The 26108-nt window shown below is 44.7% G+C and overlaps 1 protein-coding gene across 1 annotated transcript in view; it reads right to left on the bottom strand.

Annotated features, from left to right (window-relative positions):
• The window catches only part of LOC127635487 (A-kinase anchor protein 2-like), a 45782-nt gene extending 21871 nt beyond the window's left edge, over positions 1–23911 (bottom strand). Inside the window, exons 1-3 of the mRNA XM_052115581.1 lie at positions 23701–23911; positions 23018–23343; positions 96–2202 (exon numbers count right to left, since the gene is read on the bottom strand). Coding sequence (XP_051971541.1) covers positions 96–2202; positions 23018–23343; positions 23701–23911 — 2644 coding nt within the window. The remainder of the gene's footprint in view (positions 1–95; positions 2203–23017; positions 23344–23700) is intronic.
• Between the last annotated feature and the right edge of the window lie 2197 nt (positions 23912–26108).

The raw sequence follows: 26108 nt of genomic DNA, 5'->3' as shown, positions 1-26108 counted from the left end.
ATTAATTGAACAAAGTACATAGCACAAATTGTCCTTAGTGTTTAATTAGTGCTGCCATGTTTGCAAACTTTTAAATAGATCAGATATAATCATACCTGGGGCTGTCTTCCCAGTAAGGACCAACTTGCTTGGCTGGTTGCTGGTCTTCTGCTTTTGTGTACGGGGCGGGTACAAGGCTTGTGCCTGCCGTTGTCTCTTCAGCTCTTCCTCACGCTCCTGGGCCACCCGGATCTCCTCTTCGATCATGGACAGGGTTCTTTGTTTGCGTGATCGCAGCTTGAATGGCCCTGAGGTGACTTCCAATTCCTGAGCACGAGTAACAGATGCTGTGCTCCTGAGCTCTGCTGCCTCAGAGTACTTACTGAAATAACTGAACTCAGGCTTCTCACTTGGTGGTGGAGAGGGGCTAGGAGGCTTGTAAGTGTTTATAGGTATAACTGGGGTGGCCTGAACTACAATAATTTGAGGAGTGATGGTTTTCTTCTCTTCCAGTGGTGATGGCATTTTAAGAGGTGACATGAAGGTAGATTTCTCTTCGAGGAGTTGAGGTTGAAGTGGGACAAATTCAGCAAGTCCTTCTGGGATTGGAGATGACTGTTGGGTAGACTGAAGTGGCTCCCATTTGTCGTTCTTTTGTGCAATGGCTTGCTGAATAGAATTTTGGACGAGAATACCAGCATGGTATTCCAGCTCTTCCTCAATCAAGCCATCACCCTGATAAGACCCACTCCGCTCACTTGGAGATATGATACCACTTTCATGTTTACTGTTGATCAGTGTTGTGACCACTGGAGTTGAGGGGAAGGAGAACTCCCCAAGAGAGTGTTCCCAGTAGGCACTCATGGTCTCATTTGATGCACCACTGTCACTAATATTGTCCATGCTGAAGTCATTGGATAATGTCTCAAGTACAGAGGTGTCCTGAGACTGTAGGGACAGGTCATCCAACCCAGAGTCAATTTCTTCCATATGGTAGGAGCTGTTCAAAGAAGGTTGACACAAATCAGAATCCTCATCCTTAACAATGGTCATCATTGCCCTGGCACAAGTAAAATCATCATTCAACTTATTCCGAGCCAAATCATCTTTGGTTGGTATGATGGATTCTCCAGAGCAGCAATAAATCTTCTCAACTTTAACTGCGGTAACTTCACTGGCATCATATGATGTGACACTTTCTTGACTCGCAACTGTGACAGAACCGCATGGCCTCTCTACATGCATGACCTCTTGAGGCCTGAAGAAAGGTTTGGAAGAGTAAGTCTGTGGTGCAGCATTCCTCTTTGGGGCTGTATACTGTTTGCTATGCTCCATCTGCCAAAACTGCTTGTGTGCTACAGAAAAGTCGATCTCTTCTGTGACAACGTCCTCCTTATTTCCTAATTCAGGTAGGATAAAGGAAGTTGGTTGTCTTGGTGCAGCTTGTGGCACATGGTTGATTTCTGGTCTCCTCTGCTTCCTCTCCTCATATCTTCTGAGCGACTTCAGTTGCTCTGGGTCCAACTCCTCTTCCAGTGTCTTTTCTTGATGTGGATTCCACCATTTTTCAGCAATTCCAGGATTTTTCTTAACTACCTGGCCCCGGATGAGCTCAAGCCTTTCCATTTCTAGTTCTGCAATCTCCTCCGAAGGTCTGACCTTCTTCACCCAAACTTCTTTCTCTTTTGGAGTGTCAAATAGTTTTGATGGTTTCTTCTCCTCATGAAATGGTCTGAGCTCAAAATGTGCCTTTTTCTTGATTGCAGCCATTGGTGACTCTGCTGAACTTGTACAGTCATTGTCCATCATTAGTGCATGACCATTGGGTTTGATGTTGAAATTTTCATCAACAAAAGTGGTCTTCTTTTTCCCTTCTATAAAAACTTCATGATTGTGTAAAGGGGATGTGTCACAAGTATTAACAGATGGCCCAGTTCCATCAACCCTAATTGGCTTAATCTCAGGGGAACACATCCCATTTGAAGTCATTTCGGCCCCAGTGTCACAACAGTTGGCCTCAATGACCTCATCTAGGTAGAGGATTTCCTGGGCAACTTCATTGTCCAGTCCTTCTCCCCTGTGTCTCATGCTCTCAGTCTGAGCTTCTAGCTCCATGCCTCTCTCGTCGCCAGATATCACACTCGCAGAATCAATAAAACTTGCAGTCTTCAGGCTTCTCTGTCTTTTCAGTGCACTTTCATCCTCTGAGGGTACAGGGGACTTCTGGGAAAATAAAAAAATATTTAGAGGTCACATTAGTTCAAGCATGCATTCATGGAATCCTTTGTCAAGACAAAACACAGTGCATGAATCATGTTGTAATTCGGAATGAGGTACACTTCCTTATTTTTAATTACAAGTGTAATCAGCAGGGACAAGGGAAGCTGCATTTCAAAGGAAATATTGCATGTGATCATCTTGCATAATATACGTACACTGTGATAAGATGTGGGAGATAATGGATTTGTTGAACTCTGACCTGCGCAATCTGATCCTTAGTATTAATAATTTAGTGTCACCTCTCTTAGCAATGGTCTACTCAGCAATGGTATGATGGTGTTGCACAAGAGAGGATGACATGGGATGTTCACTTCTCTGTGCCCATTAACTCACCCACTACTGTATAGTGAAGAATTATGGGACATTAGGTTTATGTTATTGAAAGTCCCCATTACCTGCAATGAAACATAAAGATACACATATATCTACATATTTTTTCCCATTGTTTTATTATTTTACACTCAAAGCAAAAGTAAACAGTTTCATTTGAAGAAAATACTAAAAGAAAAAAAAAAAATAGAACGGATTTGCGTGCCTTAGTTTCCCATATGTCTAATGGGTGTAAGTGGGAAATGGGTCCCAGTTATTTGCTGAATGAAAAACATAGATGTCTGGGTTATGTAGATGCTCTTTATTTGAATAGGGATAATAGTAGGGGTTCTGTCATACTGTGGAACTGGCTCTGATATCTATAAGTTGTCTTGGAACCCTGTGGGAGATTTCCGAGATGCATAAGCAGAATTAAGCTTTAGCTCCACTAATTACAGAAAATGCCACTTATTACTTTCAGCTTTGTCCATTCAGCAGATGGGAAACCCTATTTTTAAATGAAAAACTCTCACAGAGCCTGTTTAACATGAACTAAGATACTCATCAATGTTCAACTATTTACTTATTGTTTATACCTAATAATGTTAAGGGACCTTCGGAGAACCTCAGAGTATCTTGTTATGCCAGTCATTAAGTATCATGGTAAATAAACACCAATCATGGTACTACCATGTTGTTTGGAAATGGTATTAACATGTTTTTCATAAATTGCCTTGGTATTCTTTATTCTACCATCTGATACTATCAAAACTGTTCAGGTCAAGATATGAGTGGCAGGCTGTGTCACATGTTGTCTTTAATGTGGCATGAGTTCAGTAAGACTACCCTTTCCTTCAGGGTGTGTTCACTAGCATTCAGGCCAAACTCTCACTAAATAATGACATTAGGAAGTCATGTGAACTTCCCTGAAGTCGTGAAAGACAGACAAGGATAGATTTATCAGCAGTGAGTGAGGTATGTAGATGTAGAACCCTCACGGGAAGGAGGACAGGAAACGAAGGTTCCAGGGAAAAAGGTAAGGGTTTTAATGTCTGTCTCAAAAAATAATTATAACAAAAGCAACACACAATAACATAAGCGCAGTGGGTTGGCTTGTTCTGGTCCCCCTCTGCTCTGCGGCCGCTGGCTTTTCACCGCTCTCCTCACTCTACTGCAATTAGAGACAGGTGTTAGTCATAATTTGGCCCAAGTGTGAGCGCCCTTACCGCTTCTCTCTCCCGGACGGGCGCTTGACCACGCCCCCGCTGCCACAGTAGACGAACCCATTCAAATCACAGAATATTTATCACTTTGGTTTGAGTGTTGCAAAACACTTCATCAACTCATCAGTCCTGGATCAAAGCCATAAAGAAATATTGATCTAGCACGCATGAGGCCCCCATGTGAAAATGATTGAAAATCTATGTAATATGAGCAAGCAATAACATTTATAGTGGCTGGGAATAGTTCATCGCCACATGATCCACAGAATACAGTAATCCGCTCTGCAAAAAAAACATAGGAAGCTGGCTATGTAGGCATAAGTTAAAGTCATAATAGGACCAATTGCCCAAAAGGTAGGCAGTATGATTATGCTGCCTTCTTACATACTTCCCTTTGGCCAAACTTTAAGGCAACAATCTAATGTATCCTTTGTGGTGAAGGCAATCCCATGTATTGCAACAAACTCCGTTGAAACAAATACATCCAAAATGAGAACAAAGATAAATATTAATTGTAATATAAAATTTTAAATAATAAAACATACCATTAATAGTAACACCACAAGTATAGATTAAAAATAGTTAAATCTTATTAAAGATGTGTGCTATTTATTTTTAAGCTTATATTAGAATTGTTAGCTTAGCAACATGCTAATGCTAATAAACTCTATAGAGTGCGACAGATTGGCTTCGAAAGTAAAAATCCCATACATTTTTCCATGGGGTAACTGATTTAACTTAAAACATTTAAAGACAGACCCATGATCCTGAAGAGAAACACTTCACCAATCAAACAATCTCTGCAGCGACTGCCAACTCACATGATGCACTGTGAATGGCACAATCGAGTCAGTATCCTTACACCACAAACTACTTATATAGTTGTATGTATGTATCTGAACATTTTGTAATAAACTATAATTATATTGCTTCTATACTTCACTAAATTAATAGTTTTAGATATTTCCATAAATTTGAATTAAATTACATAATTTGCAATGCTTCATTGGAGTGTAGTTGATTACCTCATGAAAGATTTTAAGTACACACCTTTGTCTTTTATGTGATTTTTTAAATTCTTTTTTTGCTTTAAATCAAACTTTTTAATCTTGTGATTCACCTCGGAACTGAATGGTTTGGTTTATGAATTAGAACACTTTCATGAAGACTTTGTAAAACACTTCTTGAACTAAGAAGGTTGAAAAAGTGAAGCGGGCACTTTTACACTCTATTGAAATCAATTGTGATAGCATGAGACGCTGGCTATGTAGAGCATTCCAAAACAGTCAGTTATGAAGTTTCTGTTTCAGTAATTCAGGAAGTCTTTTAACTTGACGGGTCCAAAAGGGTGTGCTATATCACAAAAAAAGTTTATGCTTAAATGCTCAAGTACATACATATATGTCAGGCATATAGGGTATCATTTGAAAGTTTAGAATCTGAACATTTCAGAGATAATCATCTCTTCTGCATTAATGTTACATAAAATTACTAAATAAGGCCTTAAAACATCTGCGGTGCATATAAACGGCACCTAGTGGGCATATGGTAGAAATATGAATATGAATATAAAAGTGTTTAGCACTTAAATAGGCAAATCATATGTTAAATGAAAGCTCAGGAATGTGACTGTGCAGTTTATTTTACTGCAATAATACCAAAGTTTAAAGGATTTGCAAAAGAATCACAAAGTTTAATCTGATATTTGTTAGACATCAAATACAAATGTCTTTTTATGCGCTGATCAATGCTGCTGTAAACCCCAATTAGCTAAAAACTATATTTCTCCTTTTACCTGTGAGTGCTGTAACTGAATCAGATATGACTGTATTACAAAGTAGTGTACAGTTGTGACTGCTGTAATCATTTGTTGCAATTTCCATGGTAATGACTTCTCTGATTGGTGGAGCTCTCTATAGGATTATGGGTAGTGTAGTTCTTTATCAGTAATAAAATAATTAAACTCAATTTGTAAAAAAATTATGTTGAAATTACACTGACTTGTGGCTACTTCAAAATCATATCTGATCACTTATCATCCTCAGAGCTCCTGGTAGCTGTGTCTTGCAAGTTTTATACATTATCACTAAAGATTAATTTCTTTATGGAGAAAATGAATGGGAATTTTACTTACCTGACGGTTGTGCTCATTTATCTGAGCTTTACTATCCACATAAATTGTCTGTCTCTCTCATTTGTATATATTTTTTTCTCCTAAGAGATTTTAGAAGAAACAATGCATAAGAAACAACTAAGTATGTTAAATCTCCTGGGCTTTGAAAAAAATAATAGCAATAAAATTATCTCTACGCTTTTCAATAACCACAAGTTTTTTAATAACCACAAACCCTTCTAGGCTATTTTTATGTTGGCTGTACATTCATTTGATACTCCCTAGAGTCTGGGGCCCTGAGCGCTCAGATGTGAAGGGACATCAGTATATTCTTTGAGGAACAGATGAACACATACTCTTTCTGCAGATGTTGTGAAACCCCTATGACATTCCCGGCATAGCTTAGCTGTCTTCCAGGCTCCGGCCGTCTAATACAAGTGATGAAATATGCACAGCCCTGCCTCATGTTATTACTGTGTGTGTGTGTGTGTGTGTGTGTGTGTGTGTGTGTGTGTGTGCATGCTTGAAGGTGTATATAAACCTACAAAAGGCAAGAAAGATTGAGGTAAACTCCATCTATATATACGACATTCAAGTTCATGTGTTTATGGGCATATTGCCTTAAAAAGTCAATTTATGCCTCTGTCTATCCCACATTCCGCATGTTGTTGCCCTCACAGCATCTGGAAGTGGTTAGTTGATCCAACACAATTAACACAACCAGGCCATTTTGCTACATTTGGTGCCTTACTTTCTCTTTAAATACAATGACCCTAAAAAAACATCTGGAATCTTAAACGACACTTAAAAATGTGTATATGCCACTGGATTAGACGTCAAACCCAGTGGCATCTGCTAAAGCTTATATCAGAACTAAAGATCTTTGACAACTTTTCTAACTTTTGTTGGCAATTTTTGCTGTTACTTTTAATCAAATGGTGTCACAGTCATTTATATTGGCTGTATAAAGTCAGTTCCCTGCAAGTTCACACAGGTGAACTAGCTGAGTAACTAAAGGTGTTGTTCATCACATTAACGTCTAGGTTACGTATGTAACCTCCGTTCCCCGATGGAGGGAACGAGACGTTGTGTCAGAGAAGAGACACTAGGGGTCTCTACTGAGCGCCGATATATACCTCTGTTCTATGAAAAAAGGCCAATGAGAAGTTGGCAGACGGTATTTGCATATCCCGCCCCCGGACATATGGGTATTTAGGCGGGGCAAATACGGGAGTTCATTCAGGATTTTTCTGAGGAGACGGAAATGGTCTGGCCACAACAGTGGCTCGGCTCAGCGACGTGGCAGGGAAGACACAACGTTTCGTTCCCTCCATCGGGGAACGGAGGTTATATACGTAACCTAGACGTTCCCCTTCTGTCGCTCTCTCCACGTTCTGTCAGCCATGCACTGAGCCGTGTACGTAAAATGCTGATACAGAAGGGGCAGGTATTTTTACGTGCAGACGTGACCAGCTGTATCAGGCCGCACGTACCCTTCCCCAATGCCCCATAAAAGTCATCAGAATCCTTCTGGTTACCCTAGTGAGGGGAACAAGGTGATGCTTGCCAACCTGGGAACAGACCAAGCCTGGCTGGGCCTCTTTTCTCTCTATTTTGCTCGCATAGAGCAATTACGGCCGGGGCCCTTACATGCATTAAGGGAAGGGGGTCTTACCCAGTTCCCTATTCTTTCAGGGGGAGAAGACCCTGCGGAGACCACACCTACCCTGCAGGGGAGGTAAAGGTGGCGAATACATCACATGGCCGTTTAGGACCTATGTGGTAAAGTTGGCGCGGTGGTAGATCCAGCCTCGTGGAGGGGGGAGTTGCTACAGCACGGCGACCGAGGCAGCTGGAACTGCCTAAGGGAGACACGGGGGTCCGTTCGTGAGGGGACAGTACCGTGGAAATACACACAGGGGGAGTCCGAACAGGAGGCCTTAACCTGTGGAGCACCTATTCCAGTACAGGGTAGATAGAGTACCCGTAGTGGCTTGGGTCGGCGAGTTCCTCCGCTGAACTGCGGACCCATGAGGGCTGCGAACCAATCTAGATGCCGGACACCAGACAGAATCAGTTTCAGGGTGAGCATTTTGAAAGGGAGTTTGGACAGAGCCCGGTTGAAACTCGCAGGTCCAAGATCGGTCGTAAGCCGCCACCTTTCTTGGGTACAATGAAGTAAGGGCTTTGTAGAAACCATTCGGTTGGAGGGACAGATCCAACAGCATGCAGAGCGTCAGAGGATTAAACAGGAACTGGTGTGTGACTCGCAGCAGACTGCATGCATGACCATCGGCTCCGAAGAAATTTTCTGAATGAACTCCTGTATTTGCCCCACCTAAATACCCGTATATCCGGGGGCGGGATATGCAAATACCATCTGCCAACTTCTCATTGGCCTTTTTTCATAGAACAGAGGTATATATCGCCGCTCAAGAGAGACCCCTAGTGTCGCTTCTCCGACACAACGTGGAGAGAGCCACAGAAGGGGAACTATGGACATGTTTGACAACCAGAAAGTGTCACAATAGCTATTGCTTTCATTGTAAACAGTTTATCAAATAAAACCTGACAAAACTTATTTTCATGAAATGGTTTGCTTGAAAAACATGAAGCCCCTTAGAAGACAGGTATAACATTTATTTTTAGCTTTCCATTGCAATTACTTTGGGTTCCCTTCCAATATGTTCCAATTCCAATAAAAATCCTAATCATTCAGTTTTTAAAACGTCTAGGTTACGTATGTATCCTCCGTTCCCCGATGGAGGGAACGAGACGCTGTGTCAGAGGAGCGACACTAGGGGTCTCTCTATTGAGCGCCGATATCCACCTCTGATCTATGAAAAAAGGCCAATGAGAAGTTGGCAGCCGGCATTTGCATGTCCCGCCCCCGGACATACGGGTATTTAAGTGGCGCAAACATGGGAGTTCATTCAGAAAATTTCTTCGGAGCCGATGGTCGTGTCTGCAGTTGCTGCGTGTTACACATCGAGTTCCTGACATTCCTCTGCTGCATGCTGTTGGATTCTACGGCGCACAACAGCAGTTTCCTGTTTGCACGGCTGTGACAGAAGGGGAACTATATTTTCCTCAAAATAAACAAACAAAAAATGTGTTAATGTGTTGTAGGCCACATGTACCACGGTTTAAACCCATCACTCTTACTAAAGAGAAATTATAGTTATTTATTTATTTAGGTGGAAACCATAGTTTTAATCATCGTATAACATAGTAAAACTGAAGTAACCATTTTTTTCATCACCATATTTTCATATAGTTTTAGTCGCCCCGTAATATTAGCCTACTATGGTTTTACTTATGATTACAATATGGTTACAGTATAAAACCTGGTAAATTTGTGGTTATGGTTTTACTACAAATAAAATAGTTAAACTATAGTTACTATAGTAAAAACATGGTCAATTTTACTACAAATACTGTTGCTTAAATACAGTATATACAGTATTAAAACCATTTTTAATTTTCATAATACATGGATAAATCTATTGCAGGAAACCTTAATGAATTGTGAAGGAATAAAAAACTATTGCAAGGAAATGCAAATTGTTTTGTGAGGAAACGCATTTTTGGGGCTGCATAGAAAAGTGTGCTTGTACAGTTATTCAAATAAATGCCAATTGGTTTGAAATTATGTTATCTAACACAAAGAAATTCATTCATTTTTGAATGTGGCGTGAGTGTCCATACTTTGAAGAAATAAAAAAGAGATCACTAAATATTCAACAGTTACGCAAGATGACTCTAATCTAGTATGACTTTCATCAGCTCATAGGACAGGCAGTACAGACTGACCCATCACACCACACTGATGATGAAAGACTCCTGAAATAAGATTATTAACTCTAGCACAGCACAACACAGTGAAATCAAGACTTTGAAAAGAGAGTGCTGAGAGTTAAAACAAACTCACTTTAAGACATGACTTAACCATGCTGGAAGAAAAATTATAAATGAGATCCCCTTGAGATCTCAATTGGTTTTCCTAGAGAGGATTGCGATTAAATTTACTTTTGAAGTAAAAAGTTTCTCCTGAGAAAAAGATCCTACTAATCTCACACATTTCCTTGGTCAAAAACGGTGTTTCCCCTTCTGTCGCTCTCTCCACGTTGTGTCAGAGAAGCGACACTAGGGGTCTCTCTTGAGCGCCGATATTCACCTCTGGACTATGAAAAAAGGCAAATGAGAGTTGGCAACCAGTATTTGCATGTCCCGCCCCCGGACATACGGGTATTTAAGCGGCGCAAATACGGGGGTTCATTCAGAAAATTTCTTCGGAGCCGATGGTCGTGTCTGCAACTGCTGCGTGTACACACCGAGTTCCTGTTATCCCTCTGCTGCATGCTGTTGGATTCTACGGCGCACAACAGCGGCTTTCTCCTGTTTGCACGGCTGTGCATTCCTGCCCCTGGGTGCATCGACAGTGCAGATTTAAAAACTCTCATGAGTTTTTTTCCTAAAAGAGTGATTTTATTTAAAGAGTAATTTCCTCTAAAAGAGCAAAACACAGCGGCGTTGAACGTCCTTTTAAGGACGCGTCTTTATAAAGATGCCCTTCCGCCCCTGTGTTGTTCCTGGATGTGGTAGAGTGCTCTCCGCTTCCGACGGCCACAGGCGCTGTCTCGTGTGTCTGGGTAGCGATCACTCCGAGGCTGCGTTTGTGGATGGTTCATGTTCTCACTGCGAGAACATGACCATGACAACGTTGCGATCGTGGCTCGCTTACAACCGTGAGCAAGCCACTCCAGCCGCCCCCCGTGTCGCTCCTTCCCACGGGATTGAGGACGATGCGGCTGGCGATGGAGGCGATTTGGGGATGGCAGCGGGTGCAGCCCCTCGGACCACCCATGCCCCGACACGCTCGTTGAGTCCCGTCCGTGCTCGAGGTAGCAGTGACTCACCTCACAGCCAGTCAGCCGACCCTCTTGCGATGGAAGCCGATGAGCTCGACGCGGCATCGGAGGGCGGGTTATCTGATGCTGAGGACTCCCCTGGGCTGCCGCTTTCGGGCCTGCATGCCCAGGCTGAGGCTGACGCACAGATGACGGACATGCTTTCCCGCGCAGCCGAAAACGTGGGCTTGGATTGGAACCCTCCATCCTCCCCACAACCATCACGGCTCGACGACTGGTTCCTGGGGTCTGGGCGCCGCTCACAGCCTCGCCCCCCCCGGTCCCGTTTTTCCCGGAAGTGCATGACGAGCTGACGTCTTCGTGGAGAGCACCCCTCTCCACTCGTCACATCGCCACAGGCTCGTCCGCCCTCGCCACCCTCGATGGCGGAGCGTGCCATAGGTACGAGGCGATTCCCCAGGTGGATAGGGCGGTTGCGATCCATCTATGCCCCGGTACCCCTACCACCTGGCGAGGTCGCTCCGTACTCCCTTCCTGGACCTGTAGAGCAACCTCCTCGCTGACAGCGAATGCCTACAGCGCCACCGGGCGCGCTGCTTGGTTGTCTCACGGACCCCCTCGAGGACCCGGAAGGCTCCCAGGCGCTCCTGAGACAACGCACCCAGAGCCCAAGACGTTAGCTCCGGAGGTGGTAAGACCGCTCCATCCCCCGGTGGAGGGCCGGGAGGAGAATCCTTTGTTTTTTCATTTGCCTCACCCCCTAACACGGGCTGCGGTACCCCAATTCTCAATAAAAGAGCTATTTCCTTTGTCTCTGGGGCACATGGGCCGCAAATGCCGTTCTCACGGCACTCTGCTTTCAGGCCTCAACAGTCCCAGCTCCATGGACGCGGTGTCCCCGCCTTCAGCGCCACGACTGTTCCCCGGCCAGCCGGTTCAGACGAGTCCAGAGGACGCCAACACCAGACCTCCTCCTCAGTCATGAACCCGCCCCCCGCCGGGTGCGCGGAGCAAGGTAAGTGCTTTGAGTTTATTCTCAGCACCAGAGCCTCGGGACGCCACGTTGCCTCCCGATGCCGCGTTACCTGTTCCGCACCGCTACGAAGCCCTGCCGGGTACGTCCAAAAAAACCCGTCCCCTTGGTGCCCCTAGCACAGAGTTTAGAGGTGTGGCTTTCACTGCCCAACCCGTCACGCTGGCTGCACCGGACCATTCGACTCGGTTACGCAATTCAGTTTGCCAGGTCTCCGCCCCCCTTCATGGGCGTCCATTTTTCCACAGTACACGGCCAACATGCCCTCTCCCTGCGCGAAGAAATCACCTCCCTTCTATTAAAGGACGCGATAAAGCCTGTCCCTCCAACCGAAACGAAGAAGGGTTTCTACAGCCCTTACTTCATTGTACCCAAGAAAGGCGGCGGCTTATGACCAATCTTGGACCTGCAAGTTCTCAATCGGACCTTGTCCAAACTCCCATTCAAAATGCTCACCCAGAAACAAATTCTATCTGGCGTCCGGCATCTCGATTGGTTCGCAGCGGTAGACCTGAAGGACGCGTACTTCCACGTCTCAATTCGCCCTCGACACCGCCCCTTCCTAAGGTTCGCGTTCGACGGCCAGGCGTATCAGTACAAAGTCCTCCCCTTCGGCCTGTCTCTGTCCCCTCGCATCTTCACGAAAGTCGCAGAGGCAGCTCTTGCACCACTCTGAGAAGCCGGCATACGCATACTCAATTACCTCGACGACTGGCTCATACTGGCCCACTCCCGAGAGTTACTATGCGCACACAGAGACCAGGTGCTCAGCCACCTCAGCCGTTTGGGGTTTCAGGTCAACTGGGAAAAGAGCAAGCCCTCCCCGGTCCACAGCATCTCTTTTCTCGGTCTGGAGTTAGACTCAGTCCCAATGACAGCACGTCTCTCCAACGATCGTGCTCAGTCAGTGCTGAAATGCCTCGCTTCCTTCAAGCCAGGCGCCATGGTCCCGCTAAAACATTTCCAACAGCTCCTGGGGCATATGGCATCCTCCGCGGCGGCCGCGCCGCTGGGGTTGATGCATATGAGACCACTTCAGCACTGGCTCCGGACTCGAGTCCCGAGACGAGCATGGCACGCACAACATAAAAGTTACCTCTGCCTGCCGCCAAACCTTCAAATCCTGGACAGACCTCTGCTTCCTAAGGGCAGGAGTACCCTTGCAGCAGGTGTCCCGACGCGTTCTGGTCACAACCGACGCCTCCAAATTGGGTTGGGGCGCCGTATGCAACAGGCGCGCAGCCGCAGGCCGGTGGAACCGAGGCCCGCTGCGCTGGCATATCAACTGCCTAGAGCTGCTGGCTGTTTTTCTGGCCCTGCAGAAGTTTCTTCCGTTAATTCGGAACAAACACGTCCTAGTCAGGACAGACAGCACCACGGTCGTAGCCTACATAAACCGCCAAGGCGGAGTACGCTCCCTCCACATGTCACAGCTCGCCCGTCGTCTCCTCCTTTGGAGTCAGCAGCGACTGGATTCACTGCGCGCCACTCACATCCCCGGCAACCTCAATGTGATAGCGGACGTGCTGTCAAGACGAAGCTTGCCTGGCGGAGAGTGGAGGCTCCACCCCCAGTCAGTCCAGCTGATTTGGGACCGGTTCGGCAAGGCTCAGGTAGACCTGTTTGCCTCCCAAGAAACCTCCCACTGCCCGCTCTGGTATGCCCGGACAGAGGCTCCCCTCGTGGCAGATGCGTTGGCACACAGCTGGCCTGCGGGGCTGCGCAAGTACGCATTCCCCCCAGTGAGCCTTCTTGCACAGGTGCTATGCAAGGTCAGGGAGGACGAGGAGCAAGTCATTCTGGTAGCCCCTTACTGGCCTACCTGGACTTGGTTTTCGGACCTCACGCTCCTCACGACAGCCCCTCCCTGGCGAATTCTCCTGAGGAAGGACCTTCTTTCTCAGGGACGGGGCACGCTCTGGCACCCGCACCCAGACCTCTGAAACCTCCACGTCTGGCCCTTGGACGGGATGCGGAAGATCTAGCCGGCCTACCACCGACCGTCATAGATACAATCAATCAAGCCAGAGCCCCCTCTACCAGGCATCTCTACGCTCTAAAGTGGCATCTGTTCGCGGACTGGTGTTATTCCCGAGCCGAAGACCCGCAGAAGTGCGCAGTTAGGTCAGTGCTCGTGTTTCTTCAGGAGAGGCTGGAGAGGAGGCTGTCCCCTTCCACCCTCAAGGTGTATGTCGCCACTATCGCGGCCCACCACGACACGGTGGACGACAAGTCTCTTGGTAAGCATGACTTAATCGTCAGGTTCCTAAAAGGTGCCCGGAGGATAACTCCCTCCCGGCCTAACCTGTTCCCCTCCTGGGATCTCTCAGTCATCCTTACGGGCCTCCAGAGACCCCCCCTTCGAGCCGCTTGACTCAGCTGGACTCAGGGCCCTCTCTCTCAAGACTGCCCTGCTGATCGCGCTCGCTTCCATCAAGAGGGTCAGGGACCTGCATGCGTTCTCTGTTAGCGACGCTTGCCTGGAGTTCGGTCCGGCAGATACTTTCGTGATCCTAAGACCGCGACCGGGCTATGTGCCCAAGGTTCCTACCACGCCCTTCAGGGATCAGGTGGTGAACCTGCAAGCGCTGCCCCGGGAGGAGGCAGACCCAGCCCTTTCACTGCTGTGTCCAGTACACGCTTTACGTATTTATCTGGACCGCACACAGAGCACCAGACGCTCTGAGCAGCTCTTCGTCTGCTTTGGGGGACAGCAAAAAGGAAATGCTGTCTCCAAGCAGAGACTCGCCCACTGGGTTGTCGACGCCGTTTCCCTGGCTTATCACACCCAGGCCGTGCCCCCCCTTGCGGGTCCGAGCTCACTCCACCAGGAGTGTTGCGTCCTCATGGGCACTGGCTAGGGGCACTGCCCTAGCAGACATTTGTAGAGCAGCGGGCTGGGCAACACCTAACACTTTTGCGAGATTCTACAATCTCCGAGTTGAGTCAGTATCGTCCCGTGTTTTCTCAGGTACCAAGCCCATAGAACTCGGTGGCACGCCCACGATCTGACCGGGTGAATCGCTTGCACCTAGCGCCCTTCCCCCTAACCAGGGGAAACAGTGCACCTTCATTCCCAGGAGATCTCAGGTTTGGGACACTGGTCGATTCCACCCTAGCCCTCGTGGGTCGCAGTTCCCAGGTTGGCGGCCAGCACCTTGTTCCCCTCCAGGGTAACGATAAGGAATCCTGATGGCTTAAATGAGGCATTGGGGAAGGGTACGTGCAGCCTGATACAGTTGGTCGTCCTGCACGTAAGAATACCTGCTCGCTCCTGTTTCAGAAGTTCACGTACACGGCTCAGCGCATGGCACTTTTATAAGTGGACCCCTAGTGTCGCTTCTCTGACACAACGTGGAGAGAGCGACAGAAGGGGAACGTCTAGGTTACGTATGTAACCTCCGTTCCCTGATGGAGGGAATGAGATGTTGTGTCTCCCCTGCCACGTCGCTGAGCCGAGCCATTGTTGTGGCCGGATCATTTCCGGCTCCTCAGAAAAATCCTGAATGAACTCCCATATTTGCACCGCTTAAATACCCGTATGTCCGGGGGCGGGACATGCAAATACTGGTTGCCAACTCTCATTGGCCTTTTTTCATAGTCCAGAGATGAATATCGGCGCTCAAGAGAGACCCCTAGTGTCGCTTCTCTGACACAACGTCTCGTTCCCTCCATCAGGGAACGGAGGTTACATACGTAACCTAGACGTTTTGCCTCCTTTTCAGTTAATACAAATTCTTAAAACTAATTTACTTGAAAAGAAAATTATTTTGTATAAGATATTTTGTCTGGTTTTCAGAGAAATCTACAAAATCTTGTATCGTTTATGGTTATAACTTGAAAAACAATTAAATGTAAAAATTGTCAATGGGATGAGAAAAAAAAAAAACTGGATCCAAAGGGAAAACAAATGTACAAATGTAAATTGTTTTAAGTGAATTCACTAAATTCTAACTATAAAAAATAGTAAGATTTCTCTAAAAACAAGACTGCATATCTTGTCAGTTTTCTTGTTTAAAGGGTGTTTAGATATTTTTTATAGGACAATAAGACAAAAATATCTTTGCAGCGAAGATACCAATTTCAAATATGCAAACACACCAGATTTCAAAATTAACTCAAATATTATTATTTTTTTCATTATTTTACATTTTAAAATAGACCCAATTTTATAGCTCTATACTTTTACTCTATGTAAAAAAAAAATCATATTTGTGCCTATTTTTTTTCCAACCATCTTGGACAATGTTGATATACTTCAATAAAACATAACTAAGACCTCTATTAAATCTCCTGAGCTATGAAAGAGCAACCTCTGAGCAATACAATATTCCTTTGGACTGATCCAAAACTAATCTGAAACTGGAAATGTGACAGTATAGGAATATTGCAGATTGCAGTGAAAAACATGTCAACTCCGAACAGAATTCCAAAGAATGAATTATTAAAATTAAAAATTATTATCCTTGCTTACCTTTTTCATACTTTTGCATATTTGTAATTCAGGCACAAATGCAATCAAATTGTCACTTGTAATTGTCACTTATAAATCCGTAACAAAAGAAACAGTCCTGCCTCTATACCACAAACTATAAACCTTTGAGGAGACCCACAGCAACCTTGACAACACAACATAGGGCTTTTCCTGACCACTACTACCAACCCCCCGCCCCTTCCTTATGCATGTGCATGTGTTATAGTGCCTATGCCTCACTCACCCCATACCACTGTTTCCGTCCGCTCTCCTATAATGCCTCACTCTCTTCTCTCTCTCCCTCAGAGTCAAAATTCTTGCTTTGTCTAGATATTGTCTATGATGTCATGAGCAAAGGGGCTCATGGATAGGATCCTCAGACCGCATACTGCTTACGCCGCTGCCTATCTAGATGATATCATCATTTATAGCAATGATTGGCAGCAGCACTTACAACATCTGAGGGCCGTCCTGAAATCGCTGCGGCGGGCGGGGCTCACGGCAAACCCGAAAAAGTGTGCGGTTGGGCGTGTGGAGGTACGGTATCTGGGGTTCCACTTGGGTCATGGCCAGATGCGTCCCCAAATTGACAAGACCGCGGCGATTGCGACTTGCCCTAGACCCAAGACCAAAAAGGGGGTGAGGCAGTTCCTGGGGCTGGCTGGCTATTACAGACGGTTTGTACCTAATTATTCGGATGTCACCAGCCCGCTGACTGACCTTACTAAAAAGGGGGCTCCAGATCCGGTCCAATGGTCGGAGCAGTGCCAACAGGCGTTTACACAGATTAAAGCTGCACTTTGTGGGGGGCCGCTTTTGCATGCACCTGACTGCTCTCTCCCTTTTGTTTTGCAGACGGACACTTCAGACAGAGGGTTGGGGGCCGTACTCTCGCAGGTGGTGGAGGAAGAGGAGCGTCCGGTGCTGTACATTAGCCGGAAGCTCTCCTTGAGGGAGACTAAGTACAGCACCGTAGAGAAGGAATGTCTGGCCATCAAGTGGGCGGTCCTCACCCTCCGATACTACCTGCTGGGGCGGGCCTTCACCCTCTGCTCGGATCATGCCCCACTGCAGTGGCTCCACCGCATGAAAGATACTAACGCCCGGATCACCCGTTGGTATCTGGCCCTCCAGCCTTTTAAGTTCAAGGTGGTCCACAGACCAGGGGTGCAGATGGCTGCCGCTGACTTCTTCTCCAGAAATGGGGGGGAGTGGTAGGCAGGCCGGATGACGCCCCGGCCTGAGTCGGGCGGTGGGGGTATGTGGCAGCGGGGGCGTGGTCAAGCGCCCGTCCGGGAGAGAAAAGCGGTAAGGGCGCTCACACCTGAGCTAAAATGATGACTAACACCTGTGTCTAATTTCAGTAACATGAGGAGAGCGGCATAAAAGGGCAGCAGTGACGGAGCATGGGGGCCCCGAAAACCCGTCCAAGGAAAAAACCCCACAACACCGATATTGTGTATAGTGAACAAGAGAAATAAAAAGCTTACCCCTTAAGCTGACACCTGTTTCCGTCCCTTCCTTTGGCGGTTGTCACACTGTCCCTCATGTCTGCATTTGCAGTACATTAGGGGGAATCCAAGAGTTTGACTGATAGGGAAACCCCACTATTGCAGCACAATTTGATTCCACTGCAGGTTGCAAAGGGAGGTTCATGAAACAAACACAGCAACAACTCTAGAATGTCAGGAAATAAAGCAAATATATAAAAAATAGAATAATAAATAGTGAAGTCATCCTCCAATGCACTGTTTGTTATTTACTCCAGCGTCACAGGGACACTACGTTGCTCTGTAGAAAGCTGCTTACTGACCTAGCCGCAATGTATATGAGGGTAAAGAGTATGCTACTAACTCATGTAAACACATACACCACTTTGGTATCTTGCAGTCAGTACTTTTTTCCTCATTAAACATTTTTACTCCTAAAGAAATTAATAGTAATTTTGAAACAGGTATAAAAATCATTAGCACTCACATGAGATTAGGACTCCAGTCTTATTCTATATGGAGAGGGTCCGCACATGGGGGCTGCCTTGTTGAGATCATGACCAGCTGAATACTACTCGCTTAATCTCAGTAACTTCCCTTTAATTGGACACTTTCACTCATGGATTAAATGAATCACGACTGACTGTGTTATATTGAATTTCTACAATGTCAAATGTAACTAAATAATATTGATTTTGAATGTTGCTGCATCCACACCCCTAGGTGTCGAAGTAAGTCTAAGATGACACAATTAAAAAAGTGAATGAGTGTTCCTCATGCAGCTTTCTCTCAATAAATGTCCATGTACTCAAGCTGAATGATTTATAATGCATTTGGAAATTATCGTTAATTAATCCCATTTTTAAACCTTCAACAAAGGGAACATTGATGTAAAGTGTTACCGGAACATGTTTGAGTGACCTTACCAGCTCGACACAGTAAAACTAGCTCAACCAATGGTTTGAGTTCGGGCAGTATTCTCTGTTTGTTGACCAATGGAAGATGAAGGAGTGTTTGGGAAATTTGTTTGTAAACAGTAATTTGCAATTTAATTTGGCAATGCTAGAGGCGCAGATGTTACAAACTTTGCCTTAAAAAGTAACCATGTAGTATTCTGTCCTTTTATTTGGAACTTGGATGCTAACCAGAAGATACGATTATTTATAATAATTGAATTATACAGGGGCCTGGGTAGCTCAGTAAGTATTGATGCTGTCTACCACCCCTGGAGTCATGAGTTCAAATCCAGGGCATGCTGAGTGACCCCAGACAGGTCTTCTAAGCAACCAAATTGGCTTACTTGCTAGGGAGGGTAGAGTCACATGGGGTAACCTCCTTGTAGTCGCAATAATGTGGTTCTCGCTCTCTGTGGGGCGTGTGGTGAGTTGTGCATCGACGTGCTCAACAAGCCACGTGATAAGATGCATGGATTGACGTCTCAGACGTGGAGGCAACTGAGATTCGTCCTCCACCACCCGGATTGAGGCGAGTCACCACGCCACCACGAGGACCTAGAGCGCATTGGGAATTGGGCATTCCAAATTGGGGAGAAAATGGGAGAAAAAATTTTTAAATTGAAATTTCATTATACAGTAGGTGTGATATTACATATGAACCGGCAAAAACAAAACACTCAAAACAGAAAAAGTAACATTATAAAATGGATAATTCAGACATGAAATTTTAAATGGATGGAGCATGTTTTATGCCGTTCCAAAAAAGCACACCTGTGACCACACATCAGTTGAATTCTCTATTCCTTTGCAACTTTTATTTATTTTAATAGGTTTAAGATTGGAAGACAGGGAACATTCCAACATTTCAAGACACAATACTAAGATTAAATACATTTTCGACACAACTCCTTGTTGACATATTTCCACAGCCGCAGGGTTTGTACTATTATACCACCCAGCACTTACACTGGTGGCCAAAGGTTTGGAATAATGTATGGATTTTGCTCTTATGGAAAGAAATTGGTACTTTTATTCACTAAAGTGGCATTCAACTGATCACAATATATAGTCAGAACATTAATAACGTGAAAAATTACTATTACAATTTGATTTACTACTTCAGAGTTCTCAGCATATAATCCTCCAGGTGCAGCAATGACATCTTTGCAGATCCTTGGTATTCTAGCTGTCAGTTTGTCCAAATACTCAGGTGACATTTCACCCCACGCTTTCTGTAGTACTTGCCATATATGTGGCTGTCTTTTCGGGCACTTCTCACGCACCTTACCGTGTTTCTTTGCTCACTCTAAACTTTAAAAAAAATTTATGTTTCAAAAATGGCCTTTTCTTTGTAATTCTTCCCATAAGGCCTGCACCTCTGAGTCTTCTCTTTACTGTTGTACATGAAACTTGTGTTGAGAGGGCAGAATTCAATTAAGCTATCAGTTGAGGACAAGTGAGGCATCTATTTCTCAAATTAGAGACTGATATACTTACCCTATTGTTTAGTTGTACATCTGGCCTTCCATATCTCGTTCTGTCCTTGTTACAGCCAGTTGTCCTTTGTCTCTGAAGAATGTTGTGTACACCTTTGTATTAAGTCTTCTGTTTTTGGCAATTTCAAGCATTGTTTAGCCTTCATTCCGCAAAACAATGATTGACTGACAAGCTTCTAAAGAAATTGACCTTAAGACATGCCAGTCTATTGCAGTATAGTATACTGAAGAAAAAGCATTGTCACCCCATCTGTCATCCCAGAATAAGTATCCACATGTATTACATATAATTGTAAGTATATTATCATTGATTTTGACATTGCGTTGGGGTTTATTCATGGCAAACTGCATAAACTCTCACCAAATAACAGATGTACAGCCCCATTGATTGTTTACAGCAGCAGCCAATCACAGCATCGATCAATTGCCTACCTACTATCGCAGCGCATGTACAGTGTTTGGGCTCTCGCAGGTTGCTGAGCTTATTTCCTCAACAACAATGACAACATGGATAAATACTAGGGATGGGCATTTTGGTCATTTTATCTACTTAATTACTCTGACTAATTAAGTACTCATTGAGTACTCAACGGGCAATGACATTTACATTACTGTATATATAATAACATGTCTGACAAACATCTTTGACTGCTGCATTACATCTAATAATCTATTACAAATAATCTATAAAAAAATTTACAAAAGATTGCATAATCAAAATATAATGCATCAATTTTGACATTAAGTGGAAATTTGCAGCCCAACTCAATGAAAGAATGTGCACAACGCGTGTCAGTCTGTTCTTCCTTCAAGTTACCATAGTAATCTTAGTAAGTTTGCACCAGTCTTTTTAGTGACTGTCTGAAACGTCTATTTTCAAATCGCTATTGGCTTAACAGGAGATGCCGTAACCATCGCGTTTTTCAAATGTTAAGTTGAAGACGCTGCATTCTGTTCCATTTAGCTCACCCTGTCTAGCTGTTTGAAACACTCGAGCGTGTGACACTGTCACATGACTGGTGTGTGTGTGTCTCCCCAAGTGTTCACTTCTGTGGGGAAAGCTGCGATGCTCCGTATTGTTGTTGCTGTGGTGATCCATGAAGTGTTCCATTCAACTCGGTGAGTTGGAATTTCCACCTTTCAACTGTGGAAAGTGCAATAGAATGACAATTTATATCGTCATTGTCAGGTAATTGACACTGAATTCTGAATTAAGTGAAAAGTCACATCATGCATGATCACCACCGATCATCTTTTTCATGATCAATCATTGCTGCCACATACTCGTGCCCATCCCTAACAAATGAGGTAAAAGATCAATTGCTCAGTTGTTTCCACAAAATGATTGTTAGAAACATCGCTGTCAGTTATGGGTTGAGACGGATGAGACATGTTCTCACCACTATTTGAAATAGATTTCATCAGGTATGTGTATAGTCCAGATTAGGGATGTAATGATGCACTCCGAGCCGGTTGAAAATTGGAAAAGTTTTCTGGATGCTGTCAGGCGCCATTTCCACCTGCCAGTATCCGCTTTTTAGGTCAAGTGTACTGAATATTGTGGCACCATGCAAAGATTCCAGAATATCTTGGATCTGTGGCATAGGGTATGCATTGAGGTGAGTTTTAGCATTCAAACCACGATAGTCCACACACAATCTTGAAATACCATCCTTCTTAGGCACTACTACGACCGGTGCTGCCCATGGAGAAGCTGATGGCCTGACAATCTTCTTGGTTAGTAGATTATTGATTTCAGATTCAATGAACTGCTGCTTGTCTAGAGACACTTTATATGGGCGTTTTCTGACTGGAACTTCATCAGTTGTGAGGATTTGGTGTTTTACCAGGTTGGAACGTCCTATTTCGTGAGTGCATACTGTGGGCCATTGCAACATTAACTTTTCCAATTGGGTTCTGACCTGAACACTAGTATTAGCCTGTGAACCAGTTTTTGGATGGACAGTTGTGTTTCGTTGGATGTAGGAGGGATGGGTACGGCTATATAAAAATTTACTGTTGCTTGGGATCCATGTGGCAAAAAAGGGAAGGTTTCTTCAGCTCTTCCTTCTCTGGCTGGTATGATGTATTGTGACCTATGAAAGTCTAAAGTCAATCCAGAATTCATCAGAAAGTCCGTCCCTAGGATGATTGGCACAGTCAAATCCGCATCACTCATTATGTATAACGTTAGCTCCATCTTACATCCTTGGATCTCACACTTCCAAGTCACTCTTCCAATTGCAGTCTGCTGCTGTCCATTGGCGAGAATAAATTCTTGACCACCACAGGGCTGATATGATCGTTCTTGCCAATCTGTTCCCAGGTTAACTTTTTAATGAGAGAGAGTGCACTACCAGTATGTACCATAGCTGTACAGTATCGATCTTGTAAAATAATAGGGATGGTGACAGTCTTGACTCCAGTTATGGCTGAATTATGGGAAGTTTGGACTATGGTCGTACTGGTATGACAAGGTCCTACTTGGAGACAGCGAGCTGATTGAACTTTCTTCTTTTGGTCAGCTGTATAAACTTGACTCAAATACCTCTTAGACTCTTCAAAATCCCTTTTGATTTGTGTGCCAATCCTCACTAGTTCAGCAACATCCTTCACGGTCCCTCTTAACAGACTAGCTAGACGAGGGTTACAGTTTCTTAGGACAGCCTGGACAATGTCTCTCTCACTCATTCCACTTTTCCATTTCATACATAACGCTCGATACCGCTAAGAAAAGTCCCGAATACATTCCTTAACCCCTTGTTTCCTTTCTTGTAATCTTCTAATAGCTACGTCTTCGTAGTCTTCACTTAAGAAGGACTGCAAGAAGACTTCTCGAAACTGCTTCCAACTCCTCATGTTTTGCCGTTCTGCCAGCCACCAGTCTTTAGCGGTACCTTTGAGTACAGCAGTCAAAGCAGCCATAATTTCCGCATCACTGAGAGGACGAACTGCAAAGTACTCTTCACATGGCTCAATGAAGTTTACAGGATCCTCTTCCTGAGTGTCACAGAAGCTAGGGAACTCAAGTTTAACCGGGAGATTGTACTGCAAGGATGTGTGACTTTCTGGATACACTGAGGGAATGTTCTGTACATTATAAGTTTGATTTTGAGATGCTGTATAAGGAGTAAAGCAATTGGGAATAGTCTGTGCGGAGTTATACAAGCGAGCATTGAATGATTTGAACTTTTGTTCAATTTGGACATCCCTCTGTTTCAAACAGTCAATCATGGATTTTCCTAAGTCCCTTATTGCTAGTTCCAGTTGTTCCTTCATTCTATCTCTCTCTCTATCAAAACGATAGTTCATTTTTTCCTTCAGCGTTTGACACTTGGATTCCAACAACTCTTGAGAAACACACTCACTCAACCTCCGTTTGTTCTCTTCCCAGCTGCCTTCAAGTGCAGTTAGTCAATCTGATAACTTCTCTACTATCATTGTTGTTGTTATTGGTGTAGCTTGGTCATGCTCACTTTCCCATTCAAGTGGGGGTGGAGGTAGAAACCTTTCCTGCACATCATCTAAGCTATTTTCCTTTTCCTCCTCTTCTTCTTCATCAATGTACAAGTTGCTGAATGTGTGCATTAACTCACCCAATGGGTCTCTTCGGGTAATAACAGTCTCAGATGAGAAATCCAGTTCAGGACCATATTCATCCTCTCCCAGAGCAGCCTCACTTGCCATACTGAAACATCTGAAATATCCACTGAACACAAGAGATTATAAATGCCTACAGGTCCCTGTTTGGGTGCCAATATGTAACAATTCGTCTAGTATTCAGACCCAGACTAATTGCCACAAGATTTATATTAGAGAGGGAACCACTGGCTATGATCTGTGTTGGTCTAAATACTCAGTAAGACAAGAAATAGATGCAAAAGTGAGTAGTATTTACAAAAGAAAGAGGTAAAGAATACATACCACCATCAATACATGATAGGAAATCACACATATCATGGCCAGAGTCAAACATTTCAACATAGAAGGAACAAGTCACACATCAACAACACTATTTACAAAAGCAGTACAAAAGTTCTTATCTGGATAGGTAGAAATGACAAAGTCCTTTCTGCTGTACTTAAGTGCACGAAAGTCTGGAAACGCAATGGCTGGAATCAGTCCGATATAATCAGTCACAAACCATGCTAGCAACTAGACTTTTCTCCTTGTACACCGACCCAGAAGATTCTGAGGAGGATAGAAGTAAGGTGTCCTTGGGTTAAACAGTCCTTTTGATGAACAATCCTCCTGGATATTATCAGTAAGGACTAAAGAATCCTTATTGACTGAGCAGAAAATCCCACAGATTCCCAGTCTGGACTCTTAAGAGTGGCATGCAGACAACATGCTGTTCATTTCCAAACAAATCTCACTTCTTCTATCATTGCCTTACTGAAATCCTAGATCAATAAGCACACTACCTCCCCCTAGTGTCAGGTAGTAGCCTTACATACCAAAGGGAAACTAAAGTGACAGGCCAAGACTGTTACAACGTTTTAAACAGCAGGGGCACTGAAGCAGTATATTTTGACCTCGCTTTACAGGCACGATAGCAGCAAACAAGTTGTAGCGTTAAACAGTAGCAAACATGGCGGAGGCAAGTGTAGATGTTGATGTTGAGGAAGCCCAATCCTCATTCAAATTGGAGGTGTGGTGGCATTTTGGCTTTCCGAAGACTAAAAATTAAAGCGGTGAGGTGGTAACAGACAAAACAAAAACTGTGTGCAGATACTGCAAGAAGATGTTAATATACACCAATAGCACAACAAACATGATGCAGCATACAAACCATCACCACAGTGAGAAGCTCCAGTCACCGCCGTCTGCACGTAAAAACCTATTAGTAGGCCAAACCACACTGACCGGCGGATTTGCAGCCCCACTTGCGGCGACGAGTGCGACAGCCAAGGACATCACAAGGTGTATCGTGTTTTCATGGCAAAAGATATGAGGCCATTTTCTGTCATAGAAAATTAAGGATTTAGGCCACTCGTCAACACATTGGAGCCCAAATACACCATCCCATCACGCCCCCACTTTAGCCAGACTGTCATGCCAGCGCATTACAGGGAAACAAAATCTAAGGTAGTTGAGACCCTCAGAAAAGAATATAGTGTATCAATTACAACTGACATCTGGACCTCCAGGGCTACCCAGAGTTATCTTACGGTCACAACCTATGAGATAACCAGTGAGTGGGAGATATTTAATTTTGTTCTCAAAGCACGCCCATTGTTCGAAATACACACCGGAGCTAATATTGCTGAAGTTTTAAAATCAGCTGTGAGTGAACGGGGGCTTCAAAAGGCCAACCATGTAATTGCTGTGGTCACGGACAACGCAAGGAATATGGATGATGCTGTCAGAGAGGCTGGGCTGGCCCCCCATGTCAGGTGTTTTGCCCACACTTTGAACTAAGCCAGCCAAGCAAGTTTGAGTGTGCCCCGCGTGAGCCGTTTGTTGGGCAGAGTGAGGCGTATTGCTGCCTTCTTTCACCAAAGCTCCAAAGCCACAGCTGCGCTCGCTGCCAAACAGATACTACTAGAGCTTCCAGCGCATAAGTTAATCATCGATGTTGCTACACGCTGGAACAGCAGTCTGGATATGATCGAACGCTATCTCGAACTGCAAGCGGCTGTGACAGCAACTCTCCTAAGCAACGACGTTCGAAGAAATGTCCGTGACATCGATAATTTGGATGGATCAGACATCCGTGATGTGGAGGAAATTGTGAAGCTTCTAAAGCCACTCAAAACGGCCACCACTGTGCTGTGTGACAAATAAAATCCCACTGTGTCCTTAAAGCATATGATCGAGCATAACATGGCATCCAACGAAGAAGACTCCCTCACTGTGAGCAACATGAAGAGAGCTATACTTA

Source organism: Xyrauchen texanus, chromosome 43, assembly GCF_025860055.1.
Source record: "Xyrauchen texanus isolate HMW12.3.18 chromosome 43, RBS_HiC_50CHRs, whole genome shotgun sequence".
Lineage (NCBI taxonomy): Eukaryota > Metazoa > Chordata > Actinopteri > Cypriniformes > Catostomidae > Xyrauchen > Xyrauchen texanus.
This window is presented reverse-complemented; position numbering and strand designations above follow the sequence as displayed.